The 18,945-nt window shown below is 43.3% G+C and overlaps 2 protein-coding genes and 1 pseudogene across 19 annotated transcripts in view; 1 reads left to right on the forward strand and 2 right to left on the reverse strand.

The window, feature by feature from the left end:
• LOC129040192 (putative vomeronasal receptor-like protein 4) overlaps positions 1–10,900 on the reverse strand; it is a 33,967-nt gene extending 23,067 nt beyond the window's left edge. For 7 of the 18 annotated variants that reach the window (XM_054494317.1, XM_054494319.1, XM_054494318.1 and 4 more), the window contains exons 1-3: positions 10,162–10,457; positions 9,430–9,593; positions 2,020–2,129 (exon numbers count right to left, since the gene is read on the reverse strand). In XM_054494317.1, the coding sequence (XP_054350292.1) occupies positions 2,020–2,032 (13 nt within the window). In that variant the 5' untranslated portion in view covers positions 2,033–2,129; positions 9,430–9,593; positions 10,162–10,457. Of the gene's footprint in view, positions 1–1,768; positions 1,942–2,019; positions 2,130–4,406; positions 4,835–9,429; positions 9,594–10,161 lie in introns of those variants that run through there. The other 11 variants (XR_008503567.1, XR_008503568.1, XR_008503566.1 and 8 more) reach the window with 8 other exon arrangements.
• Positions 10,901–15,289: 4,389 nt separating this feature from the next.
• Positions 15,290–15,658, forward strand: LOC129040194 (tricarboxylate transport protein A, mitochondrial-like). Its single transcript, XM_054494322.2, has one exon. The coding sequence runs from the start codon at positions 15,290–15,292 to the stop codon at positions 15,656–15,658; it is 369 nt and encodes a 122-aa protein (XP_054350297.1).
• A 2,329-nt stretch (positions 15,659–17,987) lies between these two features.
• On the reverse strand, positions 17,988–18,724 carry LOC129041500 (vomeronasal type-1 receptor 94-like; annotated as a pseudogene).
• Positions 18,725–18,945: the final 221 nt, after the last annotated feature.

Consider the following 18,945-nt stretch of genomic DNA (forward strand, 5'->3'; position numbering starts at 1 on the left):
GATCACCTGAAGTCAGGAGTTCGAGACCAGCCTGGCTAACATGGTGAAACCCCGTTTCTACTAAAAATACAAAAAATTAGCCAGGCGTGGTGGTGTGCGCCTGTAATACCAGCTACTTGGGAGACTGAGGCAGGAGAATTGCTTGAACCCAGGAGGCGGAGGTTGCAGTGAGCCAAGATCACGCCATTGCACTCCAGCTTGGGCAACAAGAGTGAAACTCCGTCTCAAAAAAAAAAAAAGAAAAGAAAAGAAAAAAAAATTCACAAATGCTCACTATAATAAATGAGTTAAGATTGCATGATTTAAAATAAATATAAAAATATTAATAAAAATTCTATATACTAGCAATGAACAATCTCAACATGACATGAAGAAACAATTCCATTTACAATAGTTTCAAAAGGTAAGGCTGATTGTGTTGGCTCACAGATGTAATCCTACCACTTTGGGAGGTTATGGCAGGAGGACTGCTTGAGGCAAGGATTTTGAGACCAGCTTGGGCACACACAGCAAGACCCCATATGTACAAAAAAATTTAAAATCCATGGAATGTGGTGGCATGCACCTGTAGTCTCAGGAGGCTGAGACTGGAGGATTGCTTGCACTTAGGAAGTTGAGGCTGCAGTGAACCATGATTATGCCACTGAACTCTAGCCAAGTTGACAGAGCCAGACACTGCCTCAAAAAAAAAAAAAAAGAAAAAGAAAGAAAGAAAGAATTATCTGCAGAAGATTTTAAGGCTCTGCTCCAAAATTATAAGGACTTACACCAGGCTTTATGTATACCAACCTATCAAAGATACAACAGCATTCCTGTCTCCCAGTCACACCTCAAAAACCATTGCATCTGCAGTCATATGGCACAAGTGGCAAAGTAGCTTGCATTGCACTCTGGACTTTTTGCAGGGCCTTCTATTACTCTGTGCCCAATTTAAAAGTAGCAGCTTTCCATTACATTCATTGAATGGGCCAGGGTATCATACTCAAACTAGGAATGGGTTTCTCATAACCCAAAGAAACCTGCCAGGTCTTGTGCCTTTTTTTGATGTAGGAGAATCTATACGTAACCACTTTTTCTTCATTTTAAAAGGTATATTATAACATGCCCCATATTATTGGACTCCTAGAAATATCACTAGCACAGAAATGAGATCAAACAGAGACCTCTTGTGGGGGCCCATGGGCACACAACCATAAAAGTTAAAAACAAAAACAGAAACAAAGCAAAAAACAAACAAAAACTTTAGTTTCTTTACACTGTGAACCAATGTACATTAAAATGTTGTAATAAAACAGTGACTAAAAGTAACTAATGTAATAATAGTCAAATACCGTGATGCCATGTCTGAGACTCATAAATATTTTCAATTCCATGCTAGCAACACTAACTTCGGGGGACACGCCCCTAGCACAGCAGTTGTTAACATACAGTTGCTCTGTGTGCAGTAGCAGTGGCCTGTCTTAGGCCAGCAACATCACATACATACATACATCTTCTTTGTCACCACTCTAAAGCTTTCGAATTCAGATATGAGATACTTACTTAACTGCTTAAGCATATAATGTTGTAACACACACAGCATAATGAAAAAGCTCTTCAAAATTTATGGTGTGAAGGAAAATAAATATCCTGAGTTGTTTTTCATTAATTCAGTGTTGAAGCCCTGTTTCTTCTGTATTACACATGTGAAGTATAATTTTGATAAATTTATTAGTGGTGAAAAATCATTTAAGGAGGAAAAAATGATATAAGTTGAATGATAACTCACACATTATTTCTGGCTGAGAATTTGAGGAGGTGGAAGTGGAATAATGTCTCTATTTTTGGCAGGAGCCTCTGAGAATAAGTGCAATGGGTTAATAAGGCGGAAGGGCCTCAGGGTGCTAATTTCTTCTCCCTTTGCCCAGAAATGAGCTGTGACATCACTCAGGGCTTTCTCCTTCACATGCTCCCTTTCTTTGCAATTGATGTCACAAAGATCTGCTGACACTCTCTGTGACAGAGCTGTTTGGAACTTACCTTGTGACCCCATTGTGAGCTGCTAGCTCCCATCTCCCCATCCAGAGAGCAGCTCCTATTGCCGATCCCCAAGTGCAGGGTGCTCTGAGCTTCTGTCCTCCTTGACAAACCTAGAAATGGGAAAGAGAGATTTCAGGGTGGGACTTGAGCCATAATTGACCCAGGGTCAGTCTGTGGCATAAGAGCTGCACCTCAGCCTAGAGCACATGCCCAACATGCTCATCACCAAATGTTCAATCAAGGACCCTCTGGGGCACATTGTCTAGGCTGATGTATAGCCCTTTTGATGCTGACTTTCTTCTTGAATGTATTTACCACAGTCCCTGACTCAGAATAGTGCTCAATAAATAGCATGTTTCCTCTTTTTCCTGCCAGGGAGTTAAAAAAAAAACAAACAAAAAAAACAGCTACATGGGAAATTATAGAAGAGAAAGAGGTTTATGATTGAAGTGAGGGTCAGGAACTTTTGTGGATGAGGCAGATTTTAGCCAAGATTTGAAGGACAGATTCATTCATTCATTCAACAGATGCTGCAATATACCTGATATGTTTCAGGTATTTTAATGAAATAAGAATAGGGCTGGGCATGGTGGCTCACGCCTGTAATCCCAGAACTTTGGGAGGCTGAGACGGGGGGATCACCTGAGGTCAGGATTTCAAGACCAGCCTGGCCAACATGACAAAACCTCGTCTCTACTAAAAATACAAAAATGAGCTGGGCGTAGTGGCGTGCACCTGTAATCCCAGCTTTTCAGGAAGCTGAGGCAGGAGAATCGCTTGAACCTGGGAGGTAGAGGTTGCAGTGAGCCGAGATCATGCCACTGCACTCCAGCCTGGGCAACACAGAAAGACTCTGTCTCAAAAAATAAAAATAAAAAAGAATATAACAGTGACCACCATCACAAGATTTTCAGTCTAGTGAGGCCGAGAAACTTCCCCGAAATCATCACACAAATACAAACTTCATGAGAGCAAACTCAATGTCCAATAGGAAAATGGAAAAATTATGAAATATTCTTTTGATTTAATGTTATATAGCTACTGAAGTTGTTTCAAATAATTATAAAATGATCATAAGAACTGTTATATTCTAAAAGTATGGTATAAAAGTACAGGATAATTCTTATTTTATAAAAAATAAATGCGTATTTACCTCTGCATGGAGGTGGTTCTATGCCACACTAACCTGTGGTTATCCCTGGTGATGATATTAGAAAGCATAGACCACATTCTCTTAAAAGAGTAAGGCTGTAGCCAGGAGGCAAGTAGATTTGTTTTTCCACTGTTTGAATTTGCAATTAGATACTCTGCATGCTTTAAATGTAATGGAAGTTGTGATATATACTCGTATTCTTATGGTAGGTTGTTCCATTTTGGTTTTGATGTTGGGGAAGGATAAGGTGAAGGTCCCTGCGGACTCTTCTTGTTCAGCGGGACACGTGTGGTCCTGGGGAAAGCCGTCACACAGTGGGCTCTGAAAAAGGTGGCCTGTGGGCACTAATTCCCTTTCAGTCCCTGCCTAAGCAAGATTCATCTTCCTCTGCCTGCTTTTTTATTTCTTTTCTTCTATTGTCTGGTATTTTTGAAGATAAAAATTTGTTTCCAAAGGGGAAGTTCCAGAAATTCTTCCAAGAATGATGGAAGTTTGATTTCCTAGTGAGTATTCCTGGGCAACTGATTAAATCCCTTTGTCAATACTAAAAATCTGGATTGTTCTGGATTAGTTCCACCATTTCACCATGAGAACTCCCTCTTCTATAATCCCCACCAGAAATGACTGCTTTGCTTGAAAGCTTTTCCCTGAGAAGTCAGTGGTGTGTTACTCCTTTATCAGCTTAAAAAAATAATTATACATTTCTGGGATTTTGTTTTGTGTCCCTGTGTTTTTTTTTAAGCAACTGGTGTTTTCAAGCTAAAAATCAGAAGTATTACGGAAGTACTGATGATGTACTCAGAGGAAAACAATAAAGCATATGATTTATTTGTTATAAGATGTAAAAGTTCTAGAAGATTTTCCTCTGATTTGTAAATTTTTTCCTCTCAAGAAAGTTTTTCCTTATGTTTTATAATTTCTTTATTTTAAAGACCTGCTGGGTTACTTAAAGTATGATAGTTCTGTTGTTGGAGTGAGGATAATGCTGCATTCAACCTGCCTTTTGTGGCATCTTGCTTACCCTACTTTGCAGAACAGAGATACCAAGAATCGGCCTTATGAAGCTGGGGCTATTTTTGCATTGTGATTTCAGAGATGCTGAAAAGACCTCTGACTGATTTCCTAATACTCAAAATGATACAGTAAGGGACTTGGGAGTTTAGGTCTTAAGACATTTCTTCATGAGTTTCCGTTAAAATCTAAGATAAAAAGTAGCTGCCTGGAAGAATCTTACCAGGGTTTGCTGCCAGCCAACTGAATAACTTATTGGAGAAAGGACTCATGACTCCTGGGCCTGAGGGACAGGCAGACAGGGAGATGGCTTCAGCAAGGACTTTCCACAGGTGACCCTGGTTCTGCAGTGACAGAAGCTCCTGTTGCACAAGGTTGTAAAATTATTCAGAAAGAGTAGGGATAATGCACTTATATTTTACCTGCTTTCAAACTCATTGACAATTTACTTCTGGGAATTATTTTTTCTCTTCTCCAGTAAATTTATAATCTATCTCATTTCTTGTCTTTTCTGCCAACCATTGTATTTTTTTAGGGACAGTTGTGAGAAATAAACTATGATTTCCTATCAGAGTGCTTGTTATAATTCCATTCTACTTTTCTGTGAAAATGTGCAACCTTCCAACTCTCAGTCATCATCTTTCCCCTTTCTCAATTCTTATTTTGCTTCTTGCAAGTGTTTTTCTTTTCTTTTCTCTTTTCTCTTTTTTTTTTTGAGACGGAATTTTGCTCTTGTTGCCCAGGCTGGAGTGCAATGGCATGATCTCTGCTCACCGCAACCTCCACCTCCTGGGTTCAAGCAATTCTCCTGCCTCAGCCTCCCAGGTAGCTGAGACTACAGGCATGCGCCACCGTGCCTGGCTAATTTTGTATTTTTAGTAGACACGATTCTTCTCCATGTTGGTCAGGCTAGTCTCGAACTCCCAACCTCAGGTGATCTTCCTGCCTGGGCCTCCCAAAGTGCTGGGATTATAGGTGTGAGCCACCATGCCTGGCTGCTTCTTGCAAGTTTTTGAACATGTTAATGAAGAAGCAGTTGAGTCATTTTGTGAAATAAATTTCCATTTACAAACACAGCAAGATGACACATTCATGGACTCCAAACATAGGTAGAACTGTCCCTCCTTATTTCTGCATTCCTGGATTCAACAAATGCGAATCAAAAATATTTTAATAAGCTTTCTGTACTGAAAATTTACAGAATTTTATTTTTCTTTTCACTATTCCCTAAACAACACAGCATAACAAAAATGTAGGTATTAAAAGTAATCTAGAGAAGATTTAAAGTATGCAGGAGAATATGCATAGGTTATATGTAAATACTATGCCATTATATATAAAGAACTTATACATCCATGCATTTTAGTATCCAAGAGGACTCCTAGAACAAGTCCTCCAGAAATAGCAAAGAAATACGATAAAGAATTTACAGTGTTCATAAAAGTCTAGCTGCTTACTAGAACAGTTCGATGAAATAAAAGGCAGACTGGAAACTGCCCTTGGCCTGTATGGCTTGGCTGGCAGCCCCTGGCTTGCATGCCCCTTCTAGCAAGATGCACGTTAAGGCCACTATGTACAGCTGAGGGAGAGTCAGGTGGCTCTTCACCAGGAGCAGATCACATCCTTCTTTTGTCTTCACCAGGAGCAGATCACATCCTTCTTTTGTCTTCACCAGGAGCAGATCACATCCTTCTTTTGTCTTCACCAGGAGCAGATCACATCCTTCTTTTGTCTTCACCAGGAGCAGATCACATCCTTCTTTTGTCTTCACCAGGAGCAGATCACATCCTTCTTTTGTCTTCACCAGGAGCAGATCACATCCTTCTTTTGTCTTCACCAGGAGCAGATCACATCCTTCTTTTGTCTTCACCAGGAGCAGATCACATCCTTCTTTTGTCTTCACCAGGAGCAGATCACATCCTTCTTTTGTCTTCACCAGGAGCAGATCACATCCTTCTTTTGTCTTCACCAGGAGCAGATCACATCCTTCTTTTGTCACCTTTCTGCCTCTTAAGAGTGTCATGCTGAGAGGCATGCCTTCTTGATGCAGAAAAGAATTTGCTGGCAAGCTCTGCCAAACATCCGTTTCCATGTACTTCCTATGTACCCACAGTTGCAGATCATGGGAAATTAGATAGTTTATCAAAAACAGCTTTCACTTTTTAAAATGTTCCTTTTTAGTTTTGGTTGAAAAAGACAAAAGACACAGTCCTAATTTCAGAAATGAAAGAGGATCTATCATTACTGATCCCATGAAGAATTAAAGAATAATAAAGAAACATTATAAACCACTCTTTGCCCACAAATTTGATAACCCAAATGTAATAGACAAATTCTTTGAAAGAAACAACCTACCAGAACTCACACAATAAGAAACAGACAATTTGAATAGTACTATATTTATTAAAGAAATTGGGTCAATGATAAGTAACCTTACCAAATAGAAAGTACCAGACCCAGATGAGGTAACTAGTATATTTATGCAAATATTTAAGAGAAATTATTCCAACCCTCTACAATCTCCTCCAGAAAACAGAAGCAGAGTGAATACTTTCAAACTATTCAATGGGGCCAGGATTACCATAATGCCAAATTCAGACAGAGACATTACAAGAAAAAAATGCAGGACAATATCTCACATGAAGAAAGATGCAAAAATCCTCACCAAAATATTAAGAAATCAAGTCCAAAAATGTAAAAAATAATTATATACTGCAACCCAGTGAGATTTATTACAGGCATGCCAGGCTGGTTCAACATTTGAAAATAAATTAGGCTAAGTGTGGTGGCTTATACCTGTAATCCTAATGCAGTAGGAAGCCAAGGAGGGAGGATCACTTGAGGCCAGGAGTTCAAACTAAGCCTGGGCAACACAGCAAGACTCTGTCTTTAAAAAAAAATTAGTTCATCATATTAAGTTTTAAAAAGATAAGATTTCATCAATACATTCAGAAAAATCATTTGACAATATTCAAAACCCATTCATGAGAAAAACTCTCTGCAGACTAGAAATAGAGGAAAACTTCCTTAATTTCATAAATAATGTCTATTAAAAAAACCTGCATCTGGCCGGGCACAGTGACTCACGCCTGTAATCCCAGCACTTTGGGAGGCTGAGGTGGGTGCATCATGAGGTCAGGAGATTGAGACCATCCTGGCCAACATGGTGAAACCCCATCTCTACTAAGATACAAAAAAGTAGCCAGGCATGGTGGTGCATGCCTGTTGTCCCAGCTACTTGGGAGGCTGAGGCAAGGAATTGCTTGAACCCGGGAGGCAGAGGTTGCAATGAGCTGAGATCACGCCACTGCACTCTAGCCTGGTGACAGAGCGAGACGACATCTCAAGAAAAAAAAAAAAAAAACCTGCATCTAACCACATACTGAATGTAGAAACACTAGATTCCTTCCTGCTAAGATCAGGAGCAAGGCAAAGATGTCTCCTCTCACCATTCCTATATAATATTATACTATAAGCCCTAGGTAATGCAATAAGACAGGAATAGAAAAGGTACATAGACTGGGAAGGAAGAAATAAAACAGTCTTTTTGCACAGATGATATAATTACCTATGGAGAAATACAAAAAGATCACAAAACAAAATCTTAGAATAACCAATTTTAATGAGCAATTATAGCAACTTTGCACAATATAAGATTAATATACAAATGTCAATTACTGTCCTATATATCAGTAATGTAATTAGAATTTGAAATTTAAAAATTCAGTGACATTTATGCTAGCACCAATAACAATGAAATTCTTAGGTACAAATATAACAAAATAAATATAAATATAGAATCTATATGAAGAAAACTACAAAACTGTGAAAACATCAAAGACGATCTAAATAAATGGAGAGATAATCCACATTCAAGTAAAGAAGGATTCAACATTGTTAAAATGTCAGTACTTCCCAACTAGATCTACATATTCAGTGCAATCCCAATCAAAATTCCACAAAGCTAGTTTGTGGATATTGACAAACTGATTCTAAAGTTTATATGGAAAGGTAAAAGACTCAGAAGAACCAAGAAAACAGTTATAGGAATGACACTACCCAACTGTAAGCACTACTGTAAAGCTACAGTAATCAAAACAACACGGTACTGGTAAAAAATAATAGAGAAACAGATCAATCAAACAAAAGATAAAGCTCATAAATTGACCCATAAAATATAGTCAGCTTATCTTTGAGGAAAAAGCAAAGGCAATTCAATTGAGAAAGAATACTTTTTCAACAAACAGTACTGGAACAACTGGACATCCACATGCAAGAGAAAAGAAGAAAAAAACCCCTAAACCCAGACCTGACAACTTTCACAGAAATAGTATACTAAGAATGGATCATAGACCTATATAGAAGGAAAACTCACAAAACTCCTAGAAGATAACAAGGAGCAGAATCTGAATTACCTCAGGTTTTGCTCCTTTGATAAAACACCAAAAACGCTGGGGGCGGTGGCTCATACCTGTAATCCCAGCACTTTAGGAGGCCGAGGTGGGTGGATCATGAGGTCAGGAGATTGAGACCATCCTGGCCAACATGGTGAAACCCCATCTCTACTAAAAATACAAAAATTAGCTGAGTGTGGCAGCGTGTGCCTGTAGTCCCAGCTACTTGGGAGGCTGAGGCAGGAGAATTACTTGAACCTGGGAGGAGGAGGGTGCAGGAGCTGAGATCGGCCACTGCACTCCAGCCTGGGTGACAGGGCGAGACACCATTACAGAGAAATGAAAATTATAAAAAGAATGGGATACAGAGATAATGAAATGAAAAATTAAAAAAGACCTTAGAGTTTATAAACAGAGTAGAAACAGAAGACAGCAATAGAAATCATCATCATCCAATCTGAAGAGTTAAACAAGTTTGAAGAAAATGAAAAGCTCCTTAGAGACCTGTGGAATGACTGAGTCCGAGAAGGAGAAGGAGAGACAGAACAATTAAATATAATACAAAAGCAAATAAACAACTCATAGCTGAAAACTTGCAAAATTTGGTCAAAACCTCAAATTTGTATATTCAAAAGATGAGCACACTTCAAAAGAAAATATACACAAAACCATACCAAGGCCCTATTAGAAAACTGGCAGGACAGGGTTTTCAAGGGACTTGCTATGTTTTCTCATTTTCACTATTTATAATAATGGACAATATGCTCTCCTTAGAGTTTTCTTCCTGCAGAAAGTCTGATAAGTCAGGCGCAGATGACTCTTTAGTCTATTTTTCAAGGTTTAATTTCTTACCTTGGAAATCAATTAAATTTGTTTCTTCAAAATCTTGCAGTAAAATAGATGTTCTAGAAGTATGCCCACGGAGATTCTGTCCTGCTGCGTCCGCCCTGCACAGAACTGACACTGTGCCTACCCCAGTTTCAGAAGCGTGTAGTGTGGAGTACTTAAGGGTTAATCTAAAAAAGCAAATGGAAAAATGGATTGAAAAAGTGATCACTGTTAACTTCCACCGGCAAAGTCTTAAAAGTGGTTCCAAAGGGAGTATTTAAAAAGAGGTAAAGATTTTTCCAGGGCACCCTATTCAGAGCAAAAACAAAGACACCGTCCAAACCTCACCACACAAACTTCCTCATGTGTTGGGAGGAACCAAGGCGCTCTCTGGTCCTGCACCTGCGTTAATTACGGCCGGGAGGTCCACACTAGGACCCCAAGGCCTGGGAACCAGCCTGGGTGGGGGACAAAGAAGTGGTGGATGTGGCTCGCAAAGTAGTTTAAGTGGTCCCTTCCCCATGGCAGTTTCCTGACTGGATGCAGCAGGGTCAGGCCTTTCCCTGGGACATTTTCTCATTGTTATTATAGTGGCAGGAGCGTCCCTGTGCGAGGCCTGACCCAGGTGTGGGCCATGCAGCCAGCCCGGGGTCCAACAGGTGCATCTGGGCAGTACAAGGGGATTCGTAGCAGCCCAGAGAGAGAGAAAAAGGTGGTTTTCAAAAGGGAAGTGCCAGGTTACCAGAGACTGGGTACCTTCACATGAGGCAGTGAGTGAGCTGATAGTTTCCGGACACTCACGAGGGAGCTTCCGGCGCTGGACCAAGGGGAGCACTGCGCATGTCTGAAGGGGTGTGGCCAGGGGAGGGACAATAAGAGGACGTGGCTAAAACGAGTGGCCCTTCAGAGGGAAAGAGCGGTGTCGAGCCGGCTACTTGCGGGGGGGGGGGGGGGGGGGCCGCAAGCGTTACCATAGCAACCCTGCTGTATCGGCTATGAGAGGCTCTTGGCCTCTACCTGGTCTGTGGAAAATCAAACTCTGGGCACAAGTCATGAAGCCAGCACGTTGGGGAGACACCGTGTCACAATGACAAGGTGAGATCAGCCGCCCTGGCCAAGCTGTCTCCTAGCGGGCAGGAGAGGTTTGTGAACAGCCAAGCTTCCCTCCGCACGGCAGAACTGCACTGGAAGCCTGGAGGAGCTCGGTGGAGGAGGGACCTTTGCTGGGAATGGGGGGAGCTGTAGTCTCTTATCCGCACCCAGCTATTAGTCGTAGGCTCGCAGGACTACAATCCCAGCACTAAACAGGACTGTGAGCGGTGCGGATCCCTGGAGGTAGACATGGCGCGGTGCGCCCCTGCCGGGTATGCAGGCAGGAGTAGTTTTAGCCGCTTCCGGCCGTTGATCGCAGGCGATCAACTACAATCCCAGCATGCAACGGGAGTGGGGGGTGGTGCAAATGCCTGGAGGAAGGCGCCGCGTGGTGCGCGCCTCGCCAGGCATTCTGGGAGGAGTAGTTTCTTAACCGCTTTCCGCTGTTGGTCGCAGGGCTACCGGCCTACAGTCCCAGCAAGCGCCAGGCTCAGTGGTGGAGGGCAGTCCTGGAGGGAGGGGCAAGCCGTGTGGACCTCGCTGCTTCCAAACCTATGCTGGCCACTGATTCTGTGCCATCCCTGGCTAAGGGGAGTGAGTCCGGAGAGGGACTTAAGGGGCAAGTTGGGGCTGGGCAGTGAGAAGGGTGTGACGCTGCGAAGCGCACCTCGTCTTTGCCTAAATCGGGCGGGTCTCAGCCTCACACCACCTGTCGCTGCTCAGCTCGGTTTCCCTCCAGAGCATCACGCCTCCTCCAGCACAGGAGCCGCCTGCTTTCCTAGGCAGCTGTGGAACTGGCCTGAGGTCCCAGACGCTGTCCATTGTGCTGCTGCCCTCCGCGCTCTCCAGGCAGAGCGCCAGTTCACCGGCTTTTGGGAGAACTCGCCGCCTGACCTGCCCGCGGACAAGGTCACAGCTTTGCAGGGGGTTGACATGGGCTGTGGTTTCCTGGAAATGTCACCCTCACCAGCGCCTTTTACATGGATATGAATTTTGAGACATGAAGGAGGGTAATTATTGGTTTACCCAGGAGATGCTAAGAGCAGAGGAGAAAACCCTAATTTCCAGGCATGTGACCTGAGCCAGGGACAGGCTAGCCAGACCCTGAGCCCCCAGTGCCGCCAGAGAGCAGCCTGTTGCCCTGGTTTCTGTGGAAGTCTCTTCATGCTGCTGGGCCTTAGCCTCAGGGACAGCTCAGTCAGGTGAGGGTAGGAATGACCCATGGGCATCTGGAGCTGGGCTAGTGGTCCTGGAAGGCCGGCCCATGCCCCTTGGAGAGGGTCTTTGTGCTGAGGGATGCCCACAGAGGCCTGGGTACCAGGAACACTGCTCCAGGCAAGAGGCCTTTCTTCCAGATTTGGCTGGAAGGAAGACTTGGTCAGTTTTTCCACCTTGCAGGGCTGCACCCCATAGACCTGGGTTCTTGGAGACCTCGAGGGCTTTGTGTGGCCCACTTGTTTTGATACTGAGGACACCCCTGCTGGCTGTTAATTTCAGGGCAAGGGATGTGAGGCCATTATTTTAAGTGAAATAACTCAGGAATGGAAAATCAAATACTATTATTTTTCACTTATAAGTGGGAGTTAAGCTATGCGTATGCAAAGGCATACACAGTGATGTAATGGACTTTGGAGACTCAGAAGCAGAGGGTGGGAGGTGGATGAGGGATGAAAAAACTACCTATCTGGTACAATATAAACTACTCAGGTGACAGGTGCACTAAAATCTCAGAATTCACTGCTATATAATTCATCCACGTAACCAAAAACCACTTGTACTCTAAATGATACTGAAATAAAAATTATAATAAACAAATTTATAATAAAATTAAAATTATAATTACATAATTATAATATAAACAAAAATTGTAATAAGAAGAAGCTTTTTTTTTTTTTTTATTCTTAAAAAGAAAAACCCAGTGCCACAGTTTTGGGTTCTAGTGTTTTGGATAGAAAGCCCCTTTTGCTCAGTAACACACTCACTACTGGAGAAGCAAAATCCTGAAAATTCAAGAAGAACCTTGGCATAAATGATATGTCTGACAAGTTATTTATACACTGCCTACATGAGTTTTGCAGATATGTTTTAAAGACAAAGATCCATGTAGACTGGGTCAGCTTTATGCTTGGTCATTTTATTTCCAATTCTTCTCTCCTAAAATACAAGTCATGGGTTGCCATGGTGATTATTCCAAATGCATTGTGATCATATGGAACTGGTGATCTTTTCTAATTTCCCTTTCAGTTACAAAATGAGCCCGATGCTCTTAGCCATCAAAATCTCACCAACACCTACTACTTCAGTTTCAACTCTGGTTCCTTTTTCAAGGCAATCACTGAAAGTTGCAAATCAGAGAAAGGCAAAAATGTTTTAACCAAAAACTTAATAAAAAGTTATACCCCCCTGAAGCCATGTAATTTGGGTTTTATTTATTTTATTGTCTATTCAGGTCCATAAACCTACAACTGTAACAATATATACCATTCAGGATAAGTTAATATTTATTGAATAGTAAAACGAATATATGTTAAGGGTAGATCTGGCTTCAAGTATAACTGCAATCAGGGCTGGTGTGATATGTCCAGTAGTCAAGGACAAATGTCAGTTGTAATCTGACCTCCTCCACTTGAAACACACAGCAATACTTGAAACGTCTGAAAAGAAAGTTACATAGGGAAATAAATGAAAAGTTATTAATTAGATTAAGAAGGAATTAAACCTGATTTTAAAATAGACAAAGACATACAAATATAAAAAATACTGAAGAACAATTAGCCTAGATGGAGGAGCACTAAAAGTATGATAGAAAAGAAATATATTTAAAAATATTATTTTCTGAGTTAAGTTTGTAGATGTAGAGACCTGACAAAGAGTTGCTCCTACACATTAAACAAACAAACAAAAATGCTGGAGAAACTTCGAATGAATGGATGGTTTCTCCTGAGCCCTTTAGAGAACTGAGGTCACAGGGCAGACTACAAACCCAACATCAGGGGATGCAGAAAGCTTGCAGGTCACACAGGCTCCAGGCTTTTATGTGCACCCTGAAGACCATGTAAACTGGTAAAATTAAGCCAGAACTTTTGAACTAGTTCCTGGTGGCTGTGTGTGGGTGGGTGAGGAGAATGTGAAACCCTGGAGTCTACAGACATAGGGTTTACACCGTTGTGTATAATTTTTCTAGGAAGCCTACAAGGCCTGTCAGGGAAGATGGGGTAGAATCCTGAGGATGCTCCCACACAGTGCTGATGGGGAGGGACCACTATCCCATCCACTACTGCAACTCTGGAGACACAGCCCTCACATCTCTCCTATATAACATAGGGCCTAATCTGTGGAGAAAGAGCATCCAAACCTGAGCCAAAGGGCACTGGGGAAAAACTCATGGAACTGAGGGTGAAGGAACAAGGCTAACACCCGCATTTCTGCACAGATGCATCTCCCATAAAGAAAAGAAACCATTAATTTACAGGGCACTGTTCAAGGCCCACTTCAACTGGGAGTTAAGAGCATGGAGAAAGAGCATGTTTCCCCTACCATGGACAAGGAGGGACAGGAATATGCTTTTGTCCTGGCATTGCATATACAGGATGGGCAGGAAACTCTTCAACGGTCAGTAACCCCACACCCCAGTTCACAGTGCTAAGTCTGAGGCTTCCTCAGAACATTAGAGATCTCCTCACTCCCTCACCACTGCCACCAGGCTAAGAAGCATGGAGTCAAAACAGTGGAATATAGCTGGGCCAAGTGCAAGAAACCACATGTGGGAAGAGGCACAAAGGGAAGGCACAGCAAACTCAGGAGATATTAGCAAAGTATCATGAGAGGGATTTGAATTTTCTGGTCCTCAGAAGGTTGTTACTGCCATAACGGCTTTTAACCCCAGCCTACCCTCTTATCAACGTGACCAGAAACCCCTACACTAAGGCCTATCTGAGAGAAAACTGCTCGTCAATAACCTAAAAACTATCCCCTTTCAATGTCAGTGGGCTGATGAAAAAATAAAAATAATAAAGATTTACCCCAATGCACTATCCTATACAACATAACGCTATTGCTTTTAACAAAAATTAGAAGCCAAGACATCCCTTTTTATCTTTAGTGAGATCTTTATTTGTGTTAAAACCAAATTAAGGTCCCAGTGCGGAGTTTAGGAGGCTGGGACTTCAGATCACAGCGGGCGCCCGCCTCCCGCCCGCCGTGGCCATGCCGCGCCGAGTCCGGGAAGGCCCAGCGGAGGCTCCGGGGAAGGCGACACCAGCAGGCGGCCTGGCCGGCGGCATTGAAATGGGCGTCCGCTCCCCACGGAGCGCGGGAGGTCGTAGCTGCAGCAGGACAAGCGCTGGCACCAGCCGGGCACCGCGCATGGAACCCGCGTGCGCAGTGTCGCGGTCACGGCGTCCCGGGCCGGCACCGCGGCCTCGGCTCCCTGCTCTGCGGCTCTGTCTCCAGGGCGGCGTTGGGTTCTGAATGTTCCAGTTCCACAGCAGCCAGACGCGCGATGCCCAGGGACTGCCTGACAGCAGCGCTGGCTGCGGTGCGGCCAGGGCGCTGGCGTGGCCGAGGCCATGGTGGTGGTATGTTCCATGGACGCCATCAAGGTGAAGCTCATCCACGGCCAGACCTCCAGTGCAGAGGAGTCTCCCACCAGGTTAGGGAGATTGTGCGAGAACAAGGGGACTCACCGGGGCCTCATGGCACTCACGCTGAAGCAGGGCTGGAACCAGGCCGTCTGCTTCTCCTCCTGACCTCCCTGCACAACTGGTACTGAGGGGACAACCCCAGCAAGCCCATGGACCCGCTGGTCGCTGCGGTCTTCGGAACCATTGTGGGCGCAGCCAGTGTCTTGGGAAACGCTCCTCTGGATGGGATCGAGACCCGGATGCGGGGCCTGGAGCAGCACAAATGCGGAACACACCGGCCTACGGCTGCAGATCCTGAGGAAGGAGGGGCTCAAGGACCTCTACAACGGCACTGTCCCCCGCCTGGGCCGCTGGACCGCGTCTCCCTGGATGTGACCAGGGATAAGGGTAACAGTATTTATCCTCTACCAGGCGGTGGAGAAGCTGCACAACAGTGTGGAGGACGGACTAAGCCCAGAGGGGTCATGAGGGAACCCCCCAGGCACCTCCAGAGCGGCCACCACCCTTGTCTCACATGATTCCAGCGAGAAATGCCGAAAGGCCCCTGCCCACGTCCCTCGAGCTCTGTGGCCTGCCCTGTGCATTGTGGCGTCAAGTCCATTTGTCCCCTAGTGCCATGTCTCCCTGTGGTCTGTATGTGACACTGCCCCTGTGTCCACAAGTCTGGCCCGGCCGTGGCTGGAGGTCCATCTGGCCTGTGAGTCTGTGCCCACTTGTCCATGTGATTATTGTGAGCCCTGGGCCTGTGATTCATTTTCTACGTCATGCGACACTGCGCCCCGCCTCCCGGGGTGCCAGTGTGGCCTGAGTCTTTGGCCCTGTCATCCCGGCCCGGGTCCAGTCCACTGCCTTCCACCCTGCCCTGGCCTACCACAGCTGCCTCTGGGCCTCGGCCTGGTTTCACTGCATTCTTGGGGTTACACCCCTGAACCCCAAATTCCGCCCCTCACCAGCGCTTCTCCTACCATTGGCTTGACTGGCCCACGGCCCCTCCCTCTGCCCGGGAGAGGGTGACACCCACCACTCTGAGGATCACCCTGCCAAGGCAGAATAAACCGGATCCTATTGTAAAAAATAAAAAATAAATTAAAAGTATGAAGCACAGAAGAAAATAAGCTACGAGGAAAAAGGGTTAGAAGATTTTTCTTTCTGAGTCAGAGTCTTGCTCTGTTTTACAGGCTGGAGTGCAGTGGCCCGATCTAGGCTCAATGCAACCTCCGCCTCCCGGGTTCAAGTGATTCCCCTGCCTCAGCCTCCCGAGTAGCTGGGATTACAGGCATGCCTCACCATGCCCAGCTAATTTTTGTATTTTTAGTAGAGATGGGGTCTCACCATGTTCACCAGGCTGGTCTGGAACTCCTGGCCTCAAGTGATCCGATTGCCTCTCCCTCCCAATACAGGCATGAGCCACTGTGCCTGGCCCGGTTGGAAGAAATTTGATATCACATAAACTTTGCATACTGGAAATATACTTATAATATTTTAAATGTAAAAAGTATTATAAATATATTTATATTTGTAAATATTAATATATTAAATTTAAATATTTTAAATGTTTAGGTAAAAAATGAGGAAAAGATGATATCAAAATAATTTTTGAAAGAGCAGGAAACTATAAACTGAATGAGGAAATTTGGAAAAGAGTCAAATAGAAATGGAATAATTTAAACAAAGAAATTTAATATACGATATGTGAGTTAATTATAAAATTAGACTACGTTGATGAGAGAATTAGTGAACTGGATTAATGAACTGGAATTTTGAGCAGAACGAATATAACCAAATAAAAGAAAGAGAAACAAAATAATAGTAATATGAATTTAATTATACATATGTGAAGAATAGAATGACAAAGAATAAAGCACAATTATTTCACTTGAATTCATACAAATAATAAGTCATACTAATAAATAATTATTTACAAATTTCTAAAAGTAAAAACCAGACATGTGCCTAAAAGAGACACTGTGCCTGAAAGCAAGCAATAAAGACGCTGGGTGTAGTGGCTCACATCTGTAATCACAGCACTTTGCGAGGCCAAGGAGGGCGGGTCACTTGAGGTCAGGAGTTCAAGACCAACCTGGCCAACAAGGTGAAACCCCGTCTCTACTAAAAATACAAAAAAATACAAAAAACTTAGCCGGGCATGGTGTCAGGTGCCTGTGATCCCAGCTACTCTGGAGGTTGAGGCAGGAGAATCGCTTGAACCCGGGAGGTGGAGGTTGCAGTGAGGCAAGACTTCAGCCTGGGTGACAGAGCAAGATTCTGCCACCAAATTCAAAAAAGAAAAAGCAATAAAGAAAGATATCCAACACAATAAGTCAAACTGCATAACACCAAAGAGAATGAAGAAACTTCAAAGCCATGAGAGAGAGAATCTACACATGTGAGAGCAAAATCTCCACAGCCCAGGCAGAGGCAGAAAACTGAGAAAGAAATATTAAGAGTGCTGAAAAATTATTGTTCAACCTATAACTGAATACACAGCTAGCATATATTTAATAAAGAAGGGTAAACTAAATAACCTTCAGAAGTAAAACACATACACACACACAAAGAGAAATTTTATCTACCAACAGGAGCATCTTAAGTGTACACTTCAAGAAGATAGAAAAGTTGTCTTATATAAAACTTAAGGGATCAAAATTAAATATAAGAAACTTGTGGACACAGGGGACTATGATGGTGGACTCTAAACTAAAGAAACCACCAAGTTCTTGGCAGCATAGGTTTCAAAAGTATTTAGATGAAATAAAAGTGTAATAAAATAATATATAAAATCACCTGCTTCTTGAATTATTTGATGTCCAAATCTGTTTTTCAGATAATTATTTTCATAATTTATTATCATCTATGATATTTATATAACACATTATGCAAAATTTTGATTATTCTATTATCAGAACTAATTAGCATAAAAGGGCTAACAGATAGAAGTTGCCCATAAGCATCTGGACACCCATGATGAATGAGTCATAAGCCCATAACAGGGTTGAGGAGGATGAGATGATGAGGCCCACCCAATACATAACCACAAAGCAACTCACCAGCATCAGAATGGTCTGGGTGGCCCTTTTCTCTGGGGAGGCTTTTGCAGAGAGGTTGGTGCTGGGAAGGTACTGGGGTTGTCTCTGATGCCTGGACAAAAGAATTACCATGTATACCCTTGAGAGCAACATGACTGCTACAAAGAAGACATCTGCAAGTAGTGGCAGCATGAAAGACAGACTCCTGATGATGTAGCTTATGTAAGAAAGTGAACAGTATTTACTGATACTTAGCACATTGCTATCGGTCACATTAGAAGAGGCCACAGTTGAGGAGGGCAGGTTACTATGGAGAAAGAAACTGAGAACCCCAAGAAGTGAAAGATGCAAAGTGTGAATTTCTGTTTAATTCTTGCCAACCAGGAGGTGCTGGGGGTAATGGTGACAGCCTGGAGCACACTCCGGAGGCAGGTGGTGCAGATGGAGAGCCCTCATCCCTCTATGCATGTAGAAGAATACCTTACACTTGAAGTCATTCTGAAAATACTGTGACTCAAACAGGTCCGGAGATGCCGATAAGCTCACAGTGAGGAGCATCGCTAAGTGGACAAGGGCCAGGTGACAGGTGATGAGGTCAGTGGGCTTAGGACTGCAGTCCAGAGGGAGTGTGAAGATACAGAAGAAAAGGAGGAAGGTGTTGGCTGTGAGTCCAATACCAGCTTGGAAGAAAAGGGCAATTTTTAATAGTATCATAAGTGGAATATGGTCGTCTTAATGGTGAAGAGGAATCATATTTTATATATCTGAAAAAGCAATAG

Source organism: Pongo pygmaeus, chromosome 6 (genome assembly GCF_028885625.2).
Source record: "Pongo pygmaeus isolate AG05252 chromosome 6, NHGRI_mPonPyg2-v2.0_pri, whole genome shotgun sequence".
Lineage (NCBI taxonomy): Eukaryota > Metazoa > Chordata > Mammalia > Primates > Hominidae > Pongo > Pongo pygmaeus.